We start from the raw sequence: 13,807 nt of genomic DNA, 5'->3' as shown, positions 1-13,807 counted from the left end.
GTTGCTATTTAGGGCTAAGGAAGAAAAGGTGGGCGTCAAATGAAATTAGATGAGATTAAAAGGCAATAAAAAAGAGAAAGCCTGTGGATATTTTTATGGAAAGATTACGAGTGGGAAAGAAATAGCGTCCATCCGAGTACGGAGGGTTTGTTCTTCTTCTTCTTCTTGGTCTTTCCTCGTTCGGTCCCTCGCACGCCGTTAAGCCGTCACTCTCATTCAAGCTTGCGTGAATTATATTGAACATTGTCTACTCCCCAAAACCATAAAAGCAACTTTATGGAGCTCACGTGACTTTGCACCGAGACTTGTATGTCATATAGGGTCTTTACAATCTTTGCAAAGAAGGATTTTTTCTCCACTTGTACTCGCTTATAAGACCATCTCCTTCCCTTTTGGGGGATTTTTTTTTTCCACAACAGAAATTTACGGAAGAAAACGGAGTGAGACGTCTTTTCTACTGCAAAGGTAAGGCATCTTATTTGCTTTTTTTCTATTTAATTTCTCCCAACAACAACAAAAAAGTCGTGCATTAGAGAGAGAGAGAATGAAACTTTTATTTCCAAGCGCTATGAGTTCACGTATACATACAAAAAGCTTATTGGCGAGAAGAAAAACAAAAAGTTGACATCACTGCCTAAATCTGCACCCACACACACTCACATACACACATATACACACTCACACACACTCACACACACGCACTAAACAACCCGAGTAATCATCACAAGAAGCCTTCACAATGGGCCCATGTTTACATTCAAATGGCAGCAGCTTCATTTGTCTATTTCTTCACTTTTTTTCCTCCTTAAAACACTCAAAGAGCTCAAGTTGAAACACGAGAGAGAAAGACAATTATTATTATTTACATCCATATGACATAAACACCTACAAGGCTACCACAAGTTAAGCAAAATGAACCACAAGATACTTAATTTTTACTTCATCTTCTATCACAATAGCATGCCGCAAGGCTTTCAGAGCTTGACGTAGATTCTTTTCTTGTCATCGTCGTTATGATATTAATTATGATCATAATAATAATAATTAAGATTAGATCGCTTTCACCTCTGTAGCAGTAGAGGTGGACCGGGAAGGGGGTCGTTGTAGTAGTGGTGGTCTCGGCTCAGTTATGGAAGGCACTAGCGCCCGTCACCAAACTCATACTCTTCAACTTATTGTCCTTCTTCCACTTCATGCGACGATTCTGGAACCATATTTTGATCTGTCTTTCGGAAAGACACAGAGCGTGCGCGATTTCTATCCGCCTCCGTCGCGTCAGGTAACGGTTGAAATGGAACTCCTTCTCCAGTTCCAGCGTCTGGTAGCGGGTGTAGGCTGTACGGGCGCGTTTACCATCCGGACCGGTCATATCTAAAGAAATAGGAAAGGGTATATAAATCGTGAGGATTGGAGGTAAAAAGCAGGGAAAATGGAGGAGGGAAATAAGACACAATTGTCATACCGTGGCTGATGTGCAGCTTCCTCATCCAAGGGAAGATTTGCGGTGCGTGGCACTCGTTGGAATTAGGGGCAGATGATGTAGCCAGGCTGGGAGCGACGCCCGAGACGGAGCCGGAGCCCGAGCCGCGCTCGTTGGCCTCCGAAGCGGCCGCGGCAACAGCGACAGCCCGGTCTTCCATGTCCGGGAATCCGCCGTTGTTGTTGTTATTGTTGTTGGCACTCTTGTCGGCTGACGTGGCGGAGTTACGCTCACACGCCGGTGAGGGGCTTTTTACTTCTCGGGGGTCGCAGGACGCCGGTGGCGGAGGCGGCGGGGGAGCTTGGACTGAATCCGGGGACGAGAGCGAGCAATTGGGCGACTGGCGGTAGCCGAAGCCCCGGGCGTCAGCCCCGACGAAGTGCCCTCCAACTCCTCCTCCTCCGCCTCCTCCACTGCCGGCTCCCGAGGCTCCAGCACCTCCGCCTCCTCCACCTCCTCCTCCGCCGGTGGCTCGGTTGACGGTTAGGTCCATGCCATTGTAGTTGTAGCCGAAGGACCCGGAATGCATGGTGCCGGGGTCTCTGAAGGAGCCGCTCACTGCGCCGTTAGTCCCATAATTTAGCAGCTGATAGTCGGAGCCATTTGGGTAGCGCCCCGAGAAGGAGTTTACAAAGTAGGAGCTCATTTGCTTGCTTTTTTAAAGGCTCGATTTGTAGATCTTTGTCGCTATAATCCTTGTGTGCTTGCACGATTTATGGACGCAATCATGAATTATAAGCAATGAAGAAGCCCTACTGTACTTTGCCAGGTATGCCTCCCAATATGGGCGCGCGCTCGGGAATCACGTGCCTTTGTTGACCAGTCGTAAATCCTCACTGATGACTTCAAGAGGTAATTCATGCTCGGCGCTTACAAATGATGACGAAATAATGGTCGTTAGGCTCCAGTCAATGGTGCCTCCCCGCCGCGCGCCGCCCAGAGTCCGCGTAGGCCGAGTCTGCCATCTAGTGGACATACAAGGAATCGACGCTGTGCTTGTCACTCGGGCCTCGGCAGTCATCCGTCATTGGCCGACTAATCTCTCTCTCTCTTTCTCTCTCTCGCTCGCTTCCTCGTAAATATATCCGATTAAAAAGAAACACCACTAAAGCTTCCGAGATTCATCAAAATCCATTTTTATCGACTATTTACACTTTTTCGTCCCGAACAACAACAAAAACAAAACAAAATATTGCATCAAACACCATACACAGCAATAAATAGTGACATGATCGTAACAAGAGCGACGTTGACATTTTCTGTACAAGCTGGAAGATCGCAAAACGAGTACAACACGTACACAAACTTGACTACAACACGACATTTAACCCCCCCCCCAAAAAAAAGCGCTACAAATTTCTGTACATGTTTGCATAGTGGCTAAATGAAGACGAGAGCACACTTAAAAGTTCTAAAAAGCATCTCTAGCACGCGACACATGAATCATATCTACAAGCGGATTTTTGTACACCACCTCCATGTCCCATTTATTTTTAATTTTTCCATTTTTTTTTAACTCTTCTTCTCCGTTTGCTCCTCCTCTTCCTCTTCGGGCGTCTTTGGTGGATTGAGCAGCTTGTTTTCCTTCTTCCACTTCATGCGACGGTTCTGGAACCAGATTTTAATCTGTCTTTCGGTCAGGCAAAGAGCGTGCGAGATCTCTATCCGGCGCCTGCGCGTCAGGTAGCGGTTGAAGTGGAACTCCTTCTCCAGTTCCAGGGTTTGGTAGCGAGTGTACGTCTGACGGCCCCTGCGACCACTGTTGCCGAACGGGCCTGAATAGACACGCACACACACACATTGCATTTACACACACATTGTATTTGGGTCGCGATTTTGCATTGAATACGCCTTAAAATTAGACATTGAAGATAAAACCATTTGAACTGGGAAATTGGCAGCCTCCCAGTTCAAATCAATCGAACGTCAACACAGGCATGGTTAGCAGGAAATTAAAAATAGGGCACTAATAGTTTTGTGGACAATTCGATTTTAAAAAGATGCCATTTTAATGCTTGTATTGACGTTTATTGTTGTCACGTGCAGGCGATTAGATCGAAATAGTAATTTAATATTGGAATTGGTGGTTATAGTGGTTAGTAGCAGCCAATGAGTTCAAAACAAGTCTTTTTTAACTCTATCGTCATCAATAGCCTTTTAGGATACAAGAAAAATTAAGTATGCATATTTTTCTGTCTGACATCTATTACATTCAATGGCATCCAGTGGGTTCATAATCTCTTTGACGTCTATGGCAGTGTATGGCAGTGAAAGAGTTAAAAAAACAAAAATTCAATCGTCTCATTGACGTATATGGCCGTCATAACCATGTAGACTATTTTAAAAACATGCAACAAGAGAAAACACGACACACACATTGTTTTTTTCATTTAGAAATAGAAAACATTTTAGCAGGCAATATTTCCCTCAATAACAATTGCACAAGTTAACTAGTCAGCCACTTTTTCCCCCCACTAATATTGACTAAGGCCTTCTTCTGCGTATTGGCTCGCCACTCACCGACCGAGCAGGCGTTCATCCTCTGCATCCACGGGTAGATAAGCGCCGAGGATTTGTCGTCCATGCACATGCCGCCGCTTTGCTCGCCCACGTTCACGCCCACGCACTCGCCTTTACGGTGCGCGTGCTCCTGAGCGCCGAACAGCGGCGGAGGAGGCGGAGGAGGCGGAGCCGGTGGCGACTGCGCGTCGTCGCCGCCACCACCGACTCCACCACCGCGGCCGGAGAAGGCACACGAACCCTCGGCGTCCTTGTAAAAGCCCCCCACCGGGCTAAAGTCGCACGGAGCCCCGCCGGCCCCACGCCCGTAGATAGCCGCCGTCTGTTGGTGGTAGTACGAAGCCGGGTAGACCTTGTCTTGCACCGAGGCGGCGGCGGCAGCGGCGGCGGCGGCACCCCCGTAGGCGGCCGCCCCGGAGTAGTGCCTAAGCGGGTCGCTGTATCCCGACGTGTAGAGGGGGATCTGGCCCAGGAGAGAGTCCTGTCCGCCCGGTAGAGACACGGGGAAAGTTGAGTTGACAAAATAGGAACTCATTGGGTGGACAACGGGGCGCACTCCGGAGGAAAATGATTTGTTGGCTTTTATAGTCCAAGTGCTTTTGCCATTACTTTATCGGAGATTTGCCTTTTGCTGAGAGGGGGAGGAGGGGGACGAGGGGGGTGAGGTGCCAGAGCCGCCGAACACAGAGGGGAAGTGGACCATCTGATCAGCCTTTGGCCAATCAACGGCGTCCGAGTGTGCACGGCTGCGCACGCGTGGGGGGGGGGGGGGGGGGGAGTTGTGGGGGGAGGTTTGTGTTTCCCTTTTCCTCGCCCGCACAACGCGGGTCCCGGGTGCCTCCAAATCGAGTCCGTCGCGTGGAAACGATCGTTAACGTGAGACGCGCTCATAGCCCAAAATTCCGACCCAAGCAACGGTCATTAAATCGGCCATCACTCAGTGATGACCGTCCTCGATTGCGGTTTTGTGGGGAGGGGGGGTTCTCCGATCAATGACGTCGTTAGTGACAACGGTGATTGTTTTTTGGTAGTTTTTTTGTTGTTGTTGCCCTGATCTAAGCGTAACATTGGCTGCAACATATCCATTTTGCTCTAAAGTGAACTCTTGTCAATGTGAAGGTGCCTTCAAATCCATCCCCAAAAATTCGACATTGAAATATTAACAAGTGGAAGGGGGAAAAAAGGCACATCAATTCTCAGCTTTGGAGTCCTTAAACTAACCTCGCAAGCAACTAAATATGAACTCTACATTTGCAGTGCAGGCCTTACGCAGCAACCAAGATGGCGACTACTCAAGCCATAACCAAATTAACAATCCACAGCCTTTTCAGAAACATAATCATTCCAATACAACCCACAATATTTCATGACACAACGCCTGCCATGTTTCCTATCATTTTTTTCTATACTTATCCTCCCACCACAACAAAAACAAACACTTGTCTCACTAATTATTTCCCCCAATATTCATCATAACGAATTCTGATTTTCTCATCGACATTGAACACAACATCTGTAGTAGCACGTCCATTTCTTTCCGGTGAAAATCTCAGATACGAAGCTAACAACAACAACAACAACTAAAATACAACTCCAAATAGCCACACTTTATCAAAGATATTAATAGCAAACTCAGCGGCCTTACTTTTTCGCCACATCCGTCAACCGTGTTCGAATCCAACGAGAATCTCCGATAGAATCCAGCTAGGAAAAAGGCCGCCATGACACCAAGCGTCCGGTCCACTCGGAGGCCCGAATTCGTCCAAGGTCTGAGACATTTTTTTAAACTGTACGTCTGCTATCTCGGTTGTTTAAAGGGCAGCTGAGCCACGAGCCGTCGGGGAACAAGAAGTTGTCATTCCGGGGGCGCACATGATCCCCAGCAGCCAATCGCCGAGCCGCCCGAGTCGTAAAAGTTGCACGGCAAAGTTGTAAATTTTCATAAAGTGCAGCCCTTTTTTTACTACGCCATTTTCAGACGCCTTTTTAGCCTGGAAATAATCGTCTAACACGCAATTCAGAAACCCTAAAAAGGCACTTTTGTTTCGTTTCACTGAGAACAAAACAAATCGAAGAATATGTTACACCAGAGTAGTTCAAAATATACTTTTCAGAAGGAGTATCAAAATATCCTTCATGGAGATCATTTGAAATCGCTTTAATTTAAATGCATAAGTCAGAAATACTAATTTTCCCCTTTAAAACTTATATAATTTAAGTTTACACTCGAAATAATAGCGTTCAGGTCTTAAAGTTGTTTTTTGCTGCTTGGAATCAATTTAAAATTCCTCCGTAGTGATGGCTGATATTTTTTCATTTTTTCTGCTAATAATTCTTCATATTTCGGACTTCCCATTTGTGTCAAATGTCTTTCCCAGCCGTCGGCCGGCATGAAAGAGGATTTCCGGAATTTACACACGCCATAAAACCATAAATACCTCTCACACATTCCACCTTTGTGTTGCTCTTTTCGTTTTAAGGCGCCCCCTCCAAATTAAAATCCAACTAAATAAAAACCGGGATAAAACGCTGATAAAAGTAGATAAAATAAGTCTTAGAATTTACAAAGCGCTTTAATTTATATTTAGACTTGATTTTATAGAAGAAAAAGAAAGCATTTTTAATAATAATCGTTTCGTTTTAACCGTGACAATTTACGAGTGTTATAATTTCCAATTTTAAAAAACGCACCATCAATTAAGGAGCTTTTAGATTTAATGTTGTGATTATTGTGGGCAATTTGTCGACTTGTTTTGTTTTGTTTTCAGAGAGAGAGAAAAAAAAGGCAGCTGACAAATGTTACCAACTTTTATGGCCTGTGACAAAATGCTGCCATGTGCATATTTGTTTAATAAAAAAAAAATCACCAGAGAAAATATGGAATGCTAAAATACAGTTCTAATTATAATCCTAATATATTAATATAACAAATTGATTTCATTGCCTTCTCGATCAATTTATTCCATTGAAAATACTTTATTAAAAAAATCAACATAATTGCAAAATGTGTACTAAAAATGACAAATGCATTCATTTGATTTAAATAGCAATTTATTAATAATATAATCCCAGCGAGATACTTAAACATTCTTGGCACAAATATTGAGTTCAAAATGAGAGATTTAATGTCTTCACGTCCACTTTGACCGTCAAATGTCTTTCCCAGCCTGGCGGTCAGGGTCCCTGGTCCGGATGGGGGGGAAAGTGGCCCCTCTTTGGGGCAAAGGGGGGCACAAAGAAGTGATCAGGAGCCCCTGTAAATCCATGGGGTCCTGCTGTCTGGGGGGACTACGCCCTTTGGGGATCCCTTTGGACACTTCTTGTGGCGGGGGGCGCGTTTCCGGGTTCCTCATGTTGGGCAAGTGGTGGCCTGGAAATGGCAAAGTGGGAATGATTCCATCCGGGTGACCTATTCCGCTTTTTGGGAAGTTTGTACCTGGACCGGGGATCATTACGGTCCCCCCGAGGCTCCGTCCTTTGTCCTCGTCTCGGTGCTGGCCTTCCGCGTCCGCTTGCGAAGAGCCTGCGGGGTGGAAATTCTTCAGGGTGCTGGAAGGCCTCTGTAAGGACAAGCCGCTCGGCTTTGAGAACATTCCCAAATCGGGCTTGGGTGGGGGGACCCAAAAACTCAATGTGGGACAACAACTACAACTCTATTGTGGGTTAAAATAAAAAAAAATGTGAGTTGTGTTCAAAAATATTGGGAAAATGGTCTCATATGGTGATTGGAGCAAATTCCGAACATTTGAGCATGTCAATTGTAAATGGCTGTACAAAAAAATGTCTTTTCAAAGGAAGAAAAACATTAGCCAGCTCCAAAAAGCCACATGGAGAGCCAGGATGTAAATTTATGGCCACATTTGTGGGAACCTACGGCTTGAGGGCCACATACGGTTTAAGGAAAAAGACACAAAAGAATAAAAAAACAAGATCGAGTGACCATAAAAAAAACACTGTGATGAGATTAATAATGTTATGCTTATTAAATTCAGCCAGTTGCATTTGTTCTCATTGTTCATGATTTTAGCCTTTTACTTCCATAAACAAATATATATATAATTTATGTTCACCAATATCCAATTGTTATGTGTTACTATCAATAATATACATTCAAACTGACTTATTATTATTACATTCACATATTTAGACAGTTATTTGACATCCACCCACATGCAACTTCATTATTATTAATTAAATTCGAATTTTCTTTTAATTCATCCACACTTACCTTACTCTATTTTTATGTTGATGCAACCATTTTTTGACAACACTCTCAATTTCAGAGTCATTTTATAATTTATATATTATTGTTAGTTTCAAATGCCCATAAATGATCATAAATGTTTTTCCTTTTTTGACAGCGTCTCTCTTGCTCACCTGCCTGGACGTCGTGAGGGAAGACGAAGACGCTTTGGTCTTTTCGGAGAACGGCGTCAGAGACTCCAGCTGCCGGAGGAAGAAAAAAAAAAAAGAATGTCAAGGTTAGCAGAGTTTTGTTTTTACATCACGGGGAGGGAGGAGGGTCCGGCCACCGTTAAAAGTTTCCCCACGGGATGCTGACGGGGGCCGCCGTGGTCGCAGGCCTGAGGTTGAAGCAGCTGGCGGATGTGCTGGGCTAGACCCAAGTCCACCAGCAGCTTCTTCCTTTGGATCAGCGCGTTGATGCGTTCCTCTTCTTCCTTTTCCTCGTCGTCCTCTTCCGCCTGAGACGGTTTGGCTGCTACGCGAGGCTACGAAAACAAGATAAATACAATAGAATATGCTCAAAAACGAAATAAATAGGCTTATTTGCGATACACCTGTTGGTTGAAAAATGCCGACGTTCATATTGAGGCCCAGCGGTGACCTTTGACCCCATAAATATAAAAATGCAATTTGAAAAAATGTTTTTAGCTCAAAATAGGCATTACATGCTAAAATGGCAACAACAATATGCTAATGTGAGGAATAGTTTTTTTGTGGCCTCAAAATACATATTATATATAAGGTGTGTAATTTAATGTTATTTGTAAAGCTTAGAAATTGTAAATTGAGGCCCCTAATTCTATCAAAAATGTGAAAATATCATAAGGTTATTTTATGGCTCCTGAAAAAGTCTGTTTTTGCAAGATACTCAGAATTTCTACCTTGAGGCCATAAAATAATTATTCATTAGTGGCCAAATTGCAAGTCATTTTGCCGGCTCAATACGAATATTTTCCGCAAAAAAAAGGCCTGAGAAATTCTAAATGAAGACGACAAAATTCATCTAAAGTATGAAATCCTCATTTGTGGCCTCAAAGCTTATTTAATACTGATTTGTGTTCATTTATGGCGACTTAATAAGTATCGCAAAATATTCTGAGCCCACAAAAAAAAACATCTACTGTGTAAAAATGCGAGAAAGAAAACATTTAAATATTGTCCCGTTAACCTCGGGGTGAACCAATGGAGGTCGCAGCGTCTCGGGATGTCCATTTTCGGACCACAAAATGAGAATATTACTCCAAAATAAGCGTTTTTGCCAGCTCAAATGATTTTTTTTCGCCACAATTACAGCACACACACACACACACACACACACAGGGACGTCTGGGGCTGTCAACATTTGCATGTTGCGGCACTAAAAGCGCAAGCAAGCAGGCAAGCATCATCTGGCTGATTTGAATGCAGCCCGTGGGGTCAAAGTGGGGAGCAGCCATCCATCCTCAGACAAAAGAGCACCGGGGCGCCCTCTGGCGGACGTTCGGGGGGACTCACCAGGTGGCCCTCGGGGCCTCCGCTACCGCCTCCGCTATGGCCCGGCCTGGCTTTCTGCCGTTTAGGGCGTTCGCCCGCCGCCTCGCCTTGGAAATCCCGATGGCGAGCGCCGGGATGGCGTTTGTCGCGCAGTTCCTGCAGTTGCTGCCTACAAACACACCAAAATTTTAGTTTAAATTGCATTTTTAGGGACGAGAAGCCATCATGATATGCTAACAATTAGCTCACAATGTAGCGATAGGGCAATTAGAGGTCAATTTATAGTTGATAGTAATCAGATTTTTAGCCATAGCTTGATAATATTGAAAATCTACTGCAGTGGTGTCAAAGTGGCGGCCCGGGGGCCAAATCTGGCCCACCGGATCATTTTGTGCGGCCCGAGAAAGTCAATTATGAGTAAGGATTTTCTCCCTTTTAAATCAACAATTGTCATTTTTAATCATTTTTTCTGTGTTTTTAGTTCAAAAATCATTTTGTAAAACCTAAAAATATATTTAAAAAAAGCTAAAATAAACATTGTTTTAGATCTATAAAAAACTGAATATTCAGGGTTTTTAATCCAGTTCTTATAATCCAATTAATTTTTTTCCAGTACCTGGCACACTCCTGTCTCGCTCTGGAAGCTTCCGTCCCCTGCACCAAGGAGCTCTCCTGCATAAAGTACTGGTCGTACTTTTCTCCTCCCTCTCTGGGGAAGATCCTCCTGAAGCCTCCCAGGTTTTTGCCCTCGTACTTCTCCAGCTGCTTGACCGAGGCCTCCTGACACTGATGCAGCTCCTCGGATCTGGGCGCGAGAGCTCCGGTGGGTGGCGCCCAAGGACGGGATTTGGGCCTCGGGGCCCTGGTGTGTCTCGTCTCACCTGGCCGCCCGCGAGCGGTTCTCCTGCAGGCGCTCCTTAGCCCGCCGTCGGTCCTCTTTAGTGATTCGGCTCTTGTTGCAGGCGTTCAGGTTGATGAGGCCCAGCGTGTCCAGCAGCAGAGCGTCTTTCACCTCGCGGTCCAGCGGCGAGTCGGTCACAAAGCTCGGTGAGTGGTTCACCTGTTTTTTTTATATATTTTTAGATTTTACAAAATGATTTTTGAACTAAAAAAACAAAAAAATGATTAAAAAATGACAATTGTTGATTTAAAAGGGGCCGAATCTGAAAATATACATATATCATCTTCATTTTAATTTGATCCTAAAACAGAAATTCAGCACACATGATTGAATTTTTCGGGCCGCACAAAATGAGGCAAGGGGCCAGATTTGGCCCGCGGGCCGCCACTTTGACACCAATGTCAAAAAATTACATTGGGATTTTTCTCAGACTTTACAATTTTCATTTTGTTGTACCTCAAGCAGCCACGGCCGCAAACTGGAATCCAGCAGGACGTCAAAGCCCAGAATCTCAAAGCAGGCGCTACCCAACGTGTGGTTGGGGAAACAAGTGCGGTAGTTGTGCTTGAGGACGGGCTGAATGGAGATCAGCGTCTTGATAATCATGTCCTCGATGTCGCTCATCAGCTGGTCGGCGTCCGCCCGGAAGGCCTCCAACTGCCGGATCAACGTGGTCAATTTCCTGAAAGGGGGCGGAGCCATTAGGTGAGTAATCCAACCACGGCGGTCTGTTTTAGCCACGCACCGTTTACTCCCCGTGTGGTCATCGCGGATAAAGTTTTCCTTATGCTTGTTGATGGAGTAATTAGTCAGGTGCATACAAACTTCATCCTGGGGGGGGAGGGGGGGTGATGTGAGCCATCTTATGTTGGATTGGCCGCCAGGCTCGATGGGCGGGGCTTACCATATTGCTTTGCGTGGGTTCCGTGTACTTGGTAGTACAGAATCGGGCTAGGCCTTCCTTGAATAGGAAAATCCTTAGCGGGTCACATGACGTTACCAAGACGTAGATTCGTAAGTCGAATTTGTAGCCGTCCACCACCAAAGGCTGCTTGAAGACAAAAAAGTCTCAAATTTGGCCTAAAAGTGTTGTTGATGGGACCCACCTTGGAAATATAGAGCTGACATATCATGTGTTCTCCAGGTTGGATGTCTTTACTGGACCTGGTGATGAAGATGCCCCGCCCCTGACAGCCCGAATCGGGTTTACAGATGAAGGTGGCGTGCTTTTTCAAGCGACTGTACGCCTGTAAGTCGCAATAGCTTGACAAAGGACAATTTGGGGTCAACTTGGTTCATTTATCAAAGGTTTCTCATATAAAAAAAAAGAACGAAACGCACTCTGCGGGAAGACACCACGTCCTGGGGAAGATCTTGTAATCTTTGGGGAAGAGTTTCAGCATGCGGTTCAAGTTTCTGGCCAACGTGTCTTTGCGGCAGATTTCGATCATTCCGGGGAAGTGGTTGATCTTCTGGAAGGCAACAAAAAAAATGTAAACACACTTGGTGGGGGAGTGGGAGGGGCTTCAAGGGGGGTGTGTACGACCTGGTAGTGCTTCATGGCTTTCACCCGCTCCAGAGACACGGAGCAGTCGGACCACATTAGCGTCCAGTCGTCAGCGTCCGCCGCCACTTTAAGGCCGTAGCGACGGATGGCGCGACGCACTGGATGAACAAAAAAAATAGGTTTGTGGGAGTCAAGATGGAGGCGTCAGGGGAAGAAATGCTTACCGCTTTCATACTTGCAGTTGGACAAGTTGACCCAAATTCATCTGGAAGAAAGGAAAAGACGCAAACAGACACAACAGCCTCTCTTCCAAAGTACTCATTTTTTATTTATTCCCAAATTGTTAATTGTCTATTTTTGCCATTTTATATATTTTTTTAGATTTTAGGGTTTGTCACATATGTAGTATAGAGGATAATAGTCTCCGTTTTAGGAGGTGCAATACCTCCTTTTGTAGCGCTTGCGTTTCTTGTGGACGTTGGTGGGCGCGTACTCGGTGGCGCTCTGGGTCACTTCTTCCGTCGGGTCGTCCTTCTCGCCGTCTTCTCCATGCGCTTGACTCATCCTTGGCGCAAAAAAACGTGTTTTAATGGGTATCGGTTTTGGAGATAATACGCTTATGCTAAAAGTTCTTACTGTGAATCGTTGACGGAGGTTAGACCGGAAGGGAGGGGGCATCGCGAAGGCGTGGCGGGCCACCTAGGGGTAATGGACGCCTTCAGCGTCGGTATCCGGTTCCGCGGGTAGTCCTCGGCGTCATTCTGGCCCGCTTTCGCCAGCATGATGACATTTGCTGGCTTTACTTACAAGATTTGATTTACTGTTTCACTTTTTTTCAGACTTATGCCTGATGTAAACAAACAAAAGAACATTTAAGCATTTAATTGACCAGTATGTGTTTTTTTTGTGTCTCAGTTACTCGCCTTTGCCCGCATGGCCGTGCCGAAGCCGGAGAAGATGGCTAAATTGCTCAAGAGGAAGCCTTGAGCCACAGTCTCCAAGAGAAATGGAGACCAACGTCATGTTGAGCGTGGGCTAGACGGCCATTGCCAGGAAAAGATCACGTGACGGAGGACTTTTCTTCACTGAAAATGGAGGTCAGTTTTTACTATTTCAATGTTAATAATAATCATAATAATAGGGATCTTCTTTATTAAAACATTTTAACCTTTACATGTCATGTTAACATTATATTTATGCTATTTGTTTTTAAAGAATACACATTATAATACATACATAATCATAGCAAAAAAAAGTGTTCAAATAGTGATAGTAATGGATTTGTCAGTATCCTTGAGCAAAATACTTACCAGAAATTTAAGTAGAGGAACTCCACACTTTACTCGTTTTCTCATTAGAGGTTTATTTAGTTTAATTGGAATCTAAGACTGCTCGATACAGTTACAAGAAAAGTCCCATTTTGGAACGACTCTGCTTTAAAAAAAAACGAGTATAAGCATCCAGTAAAAATGCATACCAACAAGTATTCTAAGCAAGCTTGACTTGTTTGATTAGCAGTAGCTAAAATCAACACAACGTTATGGAACAATTGAACACATACGTGCTATTTTGAGGTTGCAAGCTTTTTTTTCCGAGTGAAAAGGTTGACGCTGAAGTTTACGACTTGCTTTCATGTTGTCATGGAAACCAAACGCTGTCCCGTCACCATCGCTCGCTAACC

The 13,807-nt window shown here is 44.8% G+C and overlaps 3 protein-coding genes across 3 annotated transcripts; all 3 read right to left on the bottom strand.

Annotated features, from left to right (window-relative positions):
* Nucleotides 1-529: 529 nt before the first annotated feature.
* On the bottom strand, nucleotides 530-2,287 carry hoxb5b (homeobox B5b). The gene is made up of 2 exons (XM_077738284.1): nucleotides 1,463-2,287; nucleotides 530-1,371 (listed from the first exon to the last, which is right to left on the bottom strand). The coding sequence occupies exons 1-2, from the start codon at nucleotides 2,124-2,126 to the stop codon at nucleotides 1,124-1,126; spliced, it is 912 nt and encodes a 303-aa protein (XP_077594410.1). The 5' UTR covers nucleotides 2,127-2,287; the 3' UTR covers nucleotides 530-1,123.
* Nucleotides 2,288-2,820: 533 nt separating this feature from the next.
* hoxb6b (homeobox B6b) lies at nucleotides 2,821-4,750 on the bottom strand. The gene is made up of 2 exons (XM_077738285.1): nucleotides 4,001-4,750; nucleotides 2,821-3,255 (listed from the first exon to the last, which is right to left on the bottom strand). Exons 1-2 carry the CDS (start codon nucleotides 4,533-4,535, stop codon nucleotides 2,993-2,995), a joined length of 798 nt encoding a protein of 265 aa, XP_077594411.1. The 5' UTR covers nucleotides 4,536-4,750; the 3' UTR covers nucleotides 2,821-2,992.
* Nucleotides 4,751-7,033: 2,283 nt separating this feature from the next.
* On the bottom strand, nucleotides 7,034-13,211 carry ttll6 (tubulin tyrosine ligase-like family, member 6). Its single transcript, XM_077739565.1, has 16 exons — nucleotides 13,050-13,211; nucleotides 12,763-12,973; nucleotides 12,573-12,691; nucleotides 12,351-12,389; nucleotides 12,166-12,284; nucleotides 11,961-12,091; nucleotides 11,726-11,882; nucleotides 11,524-11,667; nucleotides 11,365-11,450; nucleotides 11,076-11,301; nucleotides 10,600-10,778; nucleotides 10,335-10,523; nucleotides 9,740-9,887; nucleotides 8,504-8,730; nucleotides 8,378-8,462; nucleotides 7,034-7,560 (listed from the first exon to the last, which is right to left on the bottom strand). The coding sequence occupies exons 2-16, from the start codon at nucleotides 12,906-12,908 to the stop codon at nucleotides 7,150-7,152; spliced, it is 2,406 nt and encodes an 801-aa protein (XP_077595691.1). The 5' UTR covers nucleotides 12,909-12,973; nucleotides 13,050-13,211; the 3' UTR covers nucleotides 7,034-7,149.
* Between the last annotated feature and the right edge of the window lie 596 nt (nucleotides 13,212-13,807).

The sequence above is a fragment of the Stigmatopora nigra genome, chromosome 18 (assembly GCF_051989575.1).
Source record: "Stigmatopora nigra isolate UIUO_SnigA chromosome 18, RoL_Snig_1.1, whole genome shotgun sequence".
Taxonomy (NCBI): Eukaryota; Metazoa; Chordata; class Actinopteri; order Syngnathiformes; family Syngnathidae; genus Stigmatopora; species Stigmatopora nigra.
Note: the sequence above shows the minus strand (reverse complement) of the source record. Positions and strands in the feature narration are given on the sequence as shown.